The sequence below is a fragment of the Pollachius pollachius genome (genome assembly GCF_949987615.1).
Source record: "Pollachius pollachius genome assembly, chromosome: 12".
Classification (NCBI taxonomy): domain Eukaryota; kingdom Metazoa; phylum Chordata; class Actinopteri; order Gadiformes; family Gadidae; genus Pollachius; species Pollachius pollachius.
In genome coordinates, this window is record NC_136945.1 from 6,068,089 (window position 1) to 6,078,199 (window position 10,111).

At 40.2% G+C, this 10,111-nt stretch overlaps 2 protein-coding genes across 2 annotated transcripts; both read left to right on the forward strand.

The window, feature by feature from the left end:
* Window positions 1-416: 416 nt before the first annotated feature.
* LOC307083778 (N-acetyltransferase family 8 member 7-like) lies at window positions 417-1,082 on the forward strand (the record flags this gene model as incomplete). The annotated part of the gene is made up of 1 exon (XM_079747735.1): window positions 417-1,082. The coding sequence occupies one exon, from the start codon at window positions 417-419 to the stop codon at window positions 1,080-1,082; it is 666 nt and encodes a 221-aa protein (XP_079603861.1).
* Window positions 1,083-3,219: 2,137 nt separating this feature from the next.
* LOC307083780 (N-acetyltransferase family 8 member 7-like) lies at window positions 3,220-3,885 on the forward strand (the record flags this gene model as incomplete). Its single annotated transcript, XM_079747738.1, has 1 exon — window positions 3,220-3,885. The coding sequence occupies one exon, from the start codon at window positions 3,220-3,222 to the stop codon at window positions 3,883-3,885; it is 666 nt and encodes a 221-aa protein (XP_079603864.1).
* Window positions 3,886-10,111: the final 6,226 nt, after the last annotated feature.

Sequence of the window (10,111 nt, forward strand, 5' to 3'; positions counted from 1 at the left end):
ATGGCGGGGCATGCCTTTCAGAGCCAATTGTGACGTATTAGAGCTACTACACATAGAATATATATGAAACTGCTGACATGTTGATGTATTCTTTTGAAGAAAATTTGTGGTATTCACCCAAACAAATAACGCAAGTCTATAGGCTACTACCCACTAATAATTAAACTATAACATTACATATTTTGTTGTATAAGAATAATGTGTACTAGCCTACTTTTTTATTATAATGTCGTTGATCGTCATTCTATGCATGTTATTAATCTATTGCCTTTGACTAATTGAACACATCAAATAAAAGATTACCACTGGATTTCGGACAGATAACCACCTAATTGGACATTGTAATATTGAAATGGTTCCATACTGTCATTTCTCAACCATCTGACTTCTTTGTCATTTCCTTCCCCATCGTAGACATGCAGTTGACCATTCGTAGGTACCAGGACCCTGACAAGGAGACAGTCCTGTCCCTGTTTTCCCAAGGAATAGAGGAACACATCTGGCCATGTTTTAAAAATGCTATGAGCAGCCCGCTCTACCTGTGCTTCTCCCTGGGTCTGGGCGTCACTGGCTACCTTTTGGCCTCTGGTTTAGGAGCCCTTGTGCTTGTTTCTGGCTGGGGGGGCCTAGTCTACTACTGCTGCCACAAGTTTTTTGCTGACTATGTCAGGGACAGGCTCAAGACGGACATGCAGGACATAGCGGCGAGCTACATGGCCCAGCCAGACGACTGCTTCTGGGTGGCAGAGACTGTTGGCACAGGGAAGGTGGTGGGTATGGTGGCTGTGGTGGCCAAGAAGAACGGTGCAGAGCGGTACGGCGAATTGTTCAGAATGATCGTCTCGTCTGCGATACGCCGGACAGGCCTCGGATCCAGAATGGTTCATACAGTCCTGGACTTCTGCAAGCAGCGTGGGATGTCCAAGGTTACCCTGGTGACCACATCCACACAAATGGCTGCCATTGCCCTGTACCGGAAAATGGGGTTTAAACATGTCCCCTCAGATTCTAAGGCACGCATCACTGATTGGATGATGAAGATTACAAGAGTTACTATTGTAGTCATGGAAAAATCTATATAGAACTGAGAAACATCAAACGCTGATCATGTTAAATATTGCTTTATGTCATTACAAATTAACATTTCATAAATCTGAATGTATGGTTCAGTCTCATGAACAAAACACTTGTGTATGCATAAAGTGTCACAGGTTTGTATTGTCGTCAAGAGTGTAGTAAATTTGTTTATGATTGGCACTTCTGAAAACAACATTAAAATAGTATTTTTGTCAATGAACACTCCCACAAAGCAAATTGTATGTCATGAGTTACAATTTGTTATAATAAAGAATATACTTATATATACTGATATGATGTTGTTTATGATAAAAACACAACGAGAGAGAGAGGAAACCATAGAGGAACAGAGAGTAAGGTATCGCGGGTCGATCTTGTCGCTGGTTGGGGCAGGTTGTTGGGGAACCCTGCCAATTGCATCTTTGCTCTATGGTCTATTTGGAAGGAAACGGCACCATGTCACCATGTCACTTATCATGTGAACATAGGAATACACTTTTTATGGTTGTGGTATATTCTACAACAGAAGATGTTGAATTCATCTGAAAAGCACTCCAGCACTCCAATAATCGTAGGTCAGCACTCCAAGGAGTGTTGACCTAAGATTATTTAAACCGGTGTGGATGGTTTTCAGAGTACTTTTTTCAACAGACATAAAACATTGCACTTTAATTTCTATAACTTATCAAATGAGAACAATACGTTGTTTTGTTAATGTTTCCGCAAATATGCCTCGTCTTATGTGCACCTCTCCAAAATTGTAACACGTAGGTCTACTAGTGCAATGGATGGCCTACGTTCAACAGTGAACACAACATATTCCAATGACCCATGCCCTCAGGCACACCATTGCCCCCCCCCGTCCATCTTCTCCAGGGACTGTGTCTCTCCCAGTGCGCAGCTCTGCTTCAGGGAGAACGATTGGCCATGTCTTAGGCAAGGGGATTATGGAGGCCCAGCAGTGGGGCATGTCAAGGCTTTTAGTCCAGTGTTTTCCTGGTTCCCAACTAAATGTCTGACACGAGGCCTTTAAAGTTAGAAGAGTCCACTGTTGTGAGTAATATGTTAAAGGAGGCGATCAGCAAAGTGGGACTAACTCATTCTAAGTGTTGTATTCCATAAAAACCCACACTCAAACACTTTAACAAAATATGAGAGGTTGAGGAGGACAAGTTTCAAAAGATAAAGACTTTATTATCACTTGAAGAGAAGTAATAATTAAACCTGAGTTGGCTTCAGTGAATAATCAGGCTTCTCTCAAATGGCAGGACTCACAGGGCTGCCCCTATGTGCTAGTCTCTTTAAATGACCACTCCTGTAAATCTCTCATTGGGTAATTGTTAGGCCATCTGTGTATGTGTATAAAAATAGTGGGACATTCCTCCTTTACTGACTCGATCTCCTGTTGAGGCTACTGCTTATGTTTTCTGCACTTTGAACGAAGCATCTACGGTTATTAATTAACAAACTACTTGTTATGTGATCATTATGGGATTCACTGGGACAGGGCTTTATTGTGGGAAATTAAAGAATCCCTCCTCCTTGAAAGTCTTTGGGTTGAGGTCAACTTCTTACACAGGTTGGATGAATAAGTTCAGGGCAGATAATCAGACTATTTAAGGGTAAGTGACGTCTTATTTACCTTGCAGTGAAATCATGTTATTGGTTTGAATGATTGTTTGCCTGCACAAATGTTGTTGCTGGTAGTGCAACAAAAGTAGTCCTTTGCATCATGGCTTAACATTCAGAGCCCATTTGTGACGTATTAGACCTAATACGCATACAACTCAAATGTACATGCAGCTGCGGACATGGCATGTTCATGTATTATTTTAAAACAAATTTGAGGTATTTACCCAAACAAATAACCCACGTCTATAGGCTACTACCCACTATAAAGTCAACTATCCCATTCCATATTTAATTATAAAAGAATAATGTGTTTTTGCCTTCTTTGTTATTGTAATGTCGTTGATTGTAATCCTGTGCATATTATTATTGTATTCTTAATATACAAAACAAAAACAAAACACAAAATAAAGATTACCACTCGGCAAAATTGGGCATGTAGTATTGAAATGGTTCCATACTGTCATTTCTCAACCATCTGACTTCTTTGTCATTTCCTTCCCCATCGTAGACATGCAGTTGACCATTCGTAGGTACCAGGACCCTGACAAGGAGAAGGTCCTGTCCCTGTTCTCCCAAGGCGTAGAGGAACACATCTGGCCCTGTTTTAAAAGGGCTATGAGCAGCCCGCTCTACCTGTGCTTCTCCCTGGGTCTGGGCATCACTGGCTACCTCTTGGCCTCTGGTTTAGGAGCCCTTGTGCTTGTTTCTGGCTGGGGGGGGCTAGTCTACTACTGCTGCCACAAGTTGTTTACTGGCTATTTAAGAGACGGGCTCAAGACGGACATGCAGGACATAGCGGCGAGCTACATGGCCCAGCCAGACGACTGCTTCTGGGTGGCAGAGACCGTTGGCACAGGGAAGGTTGTGGGTATGGTGGCTGTGTTGGCCAAGAAGAACGGTGCAGAGAGGTACGGCGAATTGTTCAGAATGATCGTCTCGTCTGCGATACGCCGGACGGGCCTCGGATCCAGAATGGTCCAGACAGTCCTGGACTCCTGCAAGCAGCGTGGGATGTCCAAGGTTACCTTGGTGACCACCACCGCTCAAATGGCTGGCGTAGCCCTGTACCGGAAAATGGGGTTTAAACTTGTCCGCTCTTATACTAAGACACATTTGCCTAATTGGATGATGAAGATAACTAGAGTTACTATTTTAGTCATGGAAAAATCGATATAGAACTGAGAAATATCAATCAAATATTATCTTGTTAAATATCAACTTAAAAAAGAAGTTTAGTAATGTTCTATCCAACAAACATTGAACTTCTTTGTTAATGTGTAAAGGGATTATAGTGTTGTGGGTAGGCTAAAGGTGTTTCTTAAGATACATTTGATAAAAAAGTGAAACCCTTAATGCTAATCATACTCACACATGTTGGTTATAGGCAATATTTTCTTGTTTTATTCTTCTCACTCTAGGGACTGACAAACACAGCTCACATGAAAGAGAGTAAGAGAAAGTAGAAGACAGTGTTTCTGGTTAGATATCTTCAAGTTGAATTAAACATTTTTACCAAAGTCTTTAAAATATTGAAATGATTCATTATTTATTTCAAGGGAATGTATCGCACAATTCACCGACATTCACTTTCCAAATTATGAAACAGAGAAGAACTCCATCTAGCCATACCAAAGGCTTCTCTGGAGGAGCCTATTAAAGTTTAACTAGAAAATGCATTTCCTGCAGAAAATGCGGTGAGTGTGCTGTGATGCAAAGTGAGGTTGAAAATGTTTTCATGAAGCCACATAGTTTAAGACATGTTGAATGGCTTAAATCACGTGAAAAGATTTGAACAGAGTTCAGAAGGCTACATGGAGTAAACAATGTAAACATGGACATCATTTAAAAAAAATATGTAAAATGGTTTGAAACAAAGTGAGGAGTTAAATAAATAGCTAAAGTGATAAAGTTTGAATATATTGGAGTTAAAATACAGAATAGCTGAGCTTTTAAAGCTGATGGAGTTTGAAATGATTGAAGCAAGTCAAGAAAGGATAAGGCTTGTACCGTTGGCGTCTCATCTTGCATATGACATATCGTTTGTGTAGATAGCATGACGTGAAAAATATAGTTTACGTTAGCATTTAGCTTCTATACCGGATATGTAAGAAGCAGCTAGCCATATAAACGGGGGTCTCAACCATGAACCTATAAAGAGGTCCCCACCCATAATCGCCCGATTTATAACAATCATATTCCAAATCGATTAATAATTTTAGTGCCAGTGAAACAAGAAATACCATAACCCTTTAAGCTAAACATTGTGTTTCTAGGTATAATTTAGACGTTGTTAGGCTCCGTGAAGTCCAAAAAGGTTAGCTTTTGTGATAGCTACATTGGGCTAGAGCAGGTGACGTCATCACGCTCTAGCCTAGGAAGTCAAGAAATTAATTGATAGTTGATTCTGAAAATAGTATTAATGATATCGAAAATCGGTATTAATCTTCAAAATATATTTGAAGATCAAAGTGTGTTGATTTGTTAATGTTTAAACGAAAGTTAACCGTTAAAAATTGACCAAGTTGTGAAGTCTGAAGTAGGCTAGTTGAAGTGTAAGAATGGGCGGACTGCTCCACCGTCCTCCCATTGCCTTCCATCATCAAAATATATATTTTAAAAGTAGAATAACTTTAAGTAATAACTAAAATAATTAACCTTTAAAATATTAAGAAACAAATGATGGTAGCATGCAACTCCAAGCTAATAAAGTTTGTAGAGTATAATAAAGAAAGAAAAAAAATAAGGAAAATATAATCAAGAAGCCTAAGAATAACAATAGTTGAGGGCTGCTTGCAGCATTCACCTAAGTGAGTCGACCTCAAGATTACGCCATGGAAGAGCCTTGACACTTCAAACAGAGATCCTGCCCTATCTCTCCAGCAGATGGCGGGAGAATATTGGGCAACAACGTCCCTTTCAGGGGCTAAAGGAACTCCTCTGGGGCACGCCACCCACACCGCCAACTGGTGACATCACACACAATTATTTCAGCAGTAGGCTTACCACAATATAAAGTCACTCAATAAATAAAAGTCACCCTGAAACCCCATTTATTCTGCTCTTTGTTTAGGTAATTACCAAAAATTGCAAAAGGATGAAGGGAACAGCGACACATTGTCAGAACATAACAACAATAACAAGTACGACAGAAATCATGTTAATACTATATATAATATAATGTACAATAGTGCTTGTACTGGCTTAAATAACTCTGGTCTTCAATGCAGTGCCTATACCGAATCATACATTTATTGAGAATTGCAAATGTTGATGGGGATGTCTGATTGTCAAGGTTCTACACTGACCTTTAACTTTACATTTTTGTTCGAATCCTGTCCTGTTGACACATATATGTATAATGTGTACTTGTTCTTATATATCTTTTTTATTTACTTGTTGATTGTCATTTTGACTAGTTTATATAATGTTGTGTCAGTTCAAACGAAAGTGACAATACATGATTTAATTTAAAGATGAAAAGGTTGTCATAAGTATTTGTTGCCTTTATAGAGTCAGCATTTTTCTTTACAGATCTGTGATCCCAGAGATATCGCTTTCTTTCTTGTGCCATCTTCCATCTCTTTGATCTTTCACTGGTTCACATCTCTGAGCACCACCAAACACCAACACATGACTCTAATTTTGAGTTCATCTCCACACACATTTCAGGTGAATGACACTTGGCGCCACTCCAAAACAAAGATCGTTGTTGAGAAACCCAAGGTAAAAGTTACTCCGGCCTGTGTTATAACACTTGGCAATGTTTTTCTGTGTGCTCACTCGGTCAGTTAAAAGGCTTTGAGTTCAACAGTTAAAAAAAAAAAGAGCCAAGCACAAATTTCAATACACAATGGGTGATGGTTTGGAAGACACTGAGGGCACAAGTGTTTAACAGAATGTTGATCTCTGATTAGAATCTGTTTAGATTGTAACACTTCCAGCTGATTTCTGATTAACCAGGGCATCTCAAGACTTCTCACTGAAGGGGAAACATGCTAGGCATCTCAAGTAGTTCTGTATTTCATTGTGTATTATTCCAAAAGTATTAAATTACACTGGTCACAAGATTGGACATTAACAATTACATATTCCAATTCTGACAACACAGATCTATTCCCCGAACAAATTCAACTTTTTACTTGGCCTGACACAGTATGACTTTGAATGCGGTTAACATCTATATGAGTAGGCTTCAGAATGGTTGCAAAATATGCAGAATGTTTGCAAAAGGTAACAATTCGGAATACAGTGTTTCGCCGTCCACTTGCCAAGAAAATTCTTTGCAATTCAAAAACATTTTCTCAAGATCAGGTTTTGCCTTTGGATGCCATGAAATCATTTTGGTGGCTGCCAATTTAGAAGTGAAACCCTGCTCATTAAATACCCCAATATTGGGAAATAATGGGAAACGCTTCAAATGTAATGTTGTGAAAATGAAGTGACTGAATAAAATTATGTATATGCTTCCAATTCTTGAATTGGAAGCATATACGTTCGTTATAAAGGGACGTTATAATAGATTGTTTCATCTGGAAACGAAAATATATGTTGTTTGCCTTGAACGCACCCATTTTCCTTTTTTTATGAGAGGAACTAAATAATCTGCAAAGTTTTTTCCCTGGTCGATCAAGGGAATTTCAGCCCTTAAAATAATGTTTAATTTAAAGACAGAATTTGGTGCTGAAAGATAATCGATGATTGGGGCCCTATGGTTTGAAGCCCTCGGGTTTGGGTCCTGAGTTGGAGAGCGAGCTGTTATTCTGTGACAAACAACATATGAACAACATGACCACAAATGGTAGTGTACTTCTACTGTTTCACAACATATTCCGACGCAATGCTCTGACGAATAACACACGCACACTTTGATCCTTATTTGATCAGGTCATGTTGACAGATCAATTCATCTTTTTTAAATAATAAACAGGTTTGCCTTGCCTCAATGCCTTCCAGAACCAACCACATGTTCAGTCCTTGACATCTCCAACAAAGACGTCCTGATGAGGAAACAGACAAATAAGCATGCTGTTGATGCTGCCGCTGAAGCAAAACATCTCACAGTTTCACAGGAATAGGAGGAAAATATAAAATGTTTCCAAAACTTGGGCAAGAGATAAAAAAAACATCAATCGAAAGACAACATGGCAAAATGTTATAAAATTACCATTAATATCATATTTATAATCATAGCCATTCAAGGAATATGCTTTTCAGAAGGCAGCATAATGTTCATTCACATGAACAATGTCATTATAAAAAGTTATATTTAAAAAATGACTTAACAGACAAATAAACAAGATTAATTTAACAATTGTATGATATATTCAGAGGGATTATCTTGACTGCAGCTCTGTTTTTTGACCAGTTGTTGTTCATGTTGGACGAGGGAACAACAAGGTAAAGTCCGAAGCTGTAGATCAAAGTGCCCTAGAGAAAGATGAGACGGGGGCAGTTCAAGGAGAAATCGATGTCAGAACGTTGAGCAAAAAGCTCTTGCCAAAACAGAAAAATAAGTAAGGGAAATTAAGTCAGACAATATTATGCAGGCCACACACACACACACACACACACACACTCACACACACACACACACACACACACACACACACACACACACACACACACACACACACACACACGCACACACACACACACACACACACACACACACAAACACGAGGCAATGGCGGACAGATGTGACGATTTGGCAGGGTAATATATCCAAACAATTCCTTGGCCAGGCCCATTACACTCTCGCTCTGGCAGGTAAAAAGACTAAATTAAAAAAGAACATTTTGGACCATGTGCATTTCACATAGGCACATGCACGTGGTTATGAGTGTAAGGGGTGAACGATCAGATGGGTGACCTCATTGACATGAATAACATCTCGTGGGAGGTCAGTCACTCGCTGGCCCCAACGGCCTTTGAGATTATGCTGCCGTGGACACAGCGAGGGTCCCGGTGCCTCTTGGTTCACGCAAACATGGCGGATACAGTACACACGGAGGAGCACATACAGTAAACACACACACACCAAACACGACACCGCCACTGCTTTAAAATACACTATAACACCATGCGTACACAGACACGTACCCACAGCTACATACTGCCACCAGACAAATACATTGAAGCAATCACACCGATCGAATGTCGTAATACAATTACAGTTAAAAATAAATATTAATTAGTTAAATCACATCTAATCATCCGAATCATAATTTAAGGAATTTAGTTTTTTCCTCACTTGCAGGCCTCTGAATTAGGGAGACCAAGGAGATTTCTAGAGTTGTTAAGTTATTTTCCTCTAACATCATGGTAGATCTGACAACTGAACTCCCCCCCCCCCCCCCCCCCCCCCCACACACACACACACACCACCACCCTGGACTACCACAGACCTTCCTCTAGTAAATTAATAATTCATTAATTTGCACTTGACTCTTTTATATCACTGATCATATCTCACCTAAAGTGTATTCATATTTGTACTACTGTCCATACCTTACCTTTGAAGTATTCCTATTAATAACACTGTCTATACTGTACATATTTTGTCCATATTTTATTTAATCTACTATTAACCTTACTTTAACTTATTCTGTTCATGTATGCATGTATCTTATTTATTACATATTCCACTATTTGTATGTATTTATTATTTTTGCACTTCTGGTAAGAGGCTAAACTGCATTTTGCTTCTGTACTTGTAGTGTTTGTCGCTGTGGGGTGCTGGCGGTGCAGCAGGAACAACGATGTACAGATTCAATTGAGGGGGCAAGTGGCCTGAAAGCCAGACAGACCAGGCGGGAAACTCAGGCGGACGACCCGGCCCCTGGACTGGGCCGGAGCAGGAGATCTCAGGAGGACCACCTGCAAGACCAGCTAACGTGTAAAGCCGCTCTGGAGGATGAATTGGGCACCAGACATGTAGAACATGCGGATAGGGGGAGCTGTTCAGAGGGATCAGGAATAAATGGCAGGTGGGAAGATAGACAAGGACACACAGGGGAGGGAAATGAGGTGATGGCAGGCTGGAGATGTAAGGTGAGTCTAAGGACATCTGGAGGACAAGGGAAGAAGGAACCCTAGACAACATGAAGACAAAGACAGAGCATGACGCTTTGCATGAACATTAAGGGCCCTATTTTAACGGTCTGAAACGCAAGTGAGAAGCGCCAAGCGCAAGTAGCTTTGTTGGCGGTTCTATGGCGGTGTCGCTATTTTACCGGCGCAAAAATGACTCTTGCGCCCGGTGCAAATCTAAAAAGGGTTGGTCTGAAGTAGCCTAATTACCCATAGGTGTGGTTTGGGCGTAACGTGCAATAAACCAACGAGAGTGCCAGCTCACATCCCCTTTAAGAGCCATGAGCGCATTTGAATCTGACGAGTTGATATT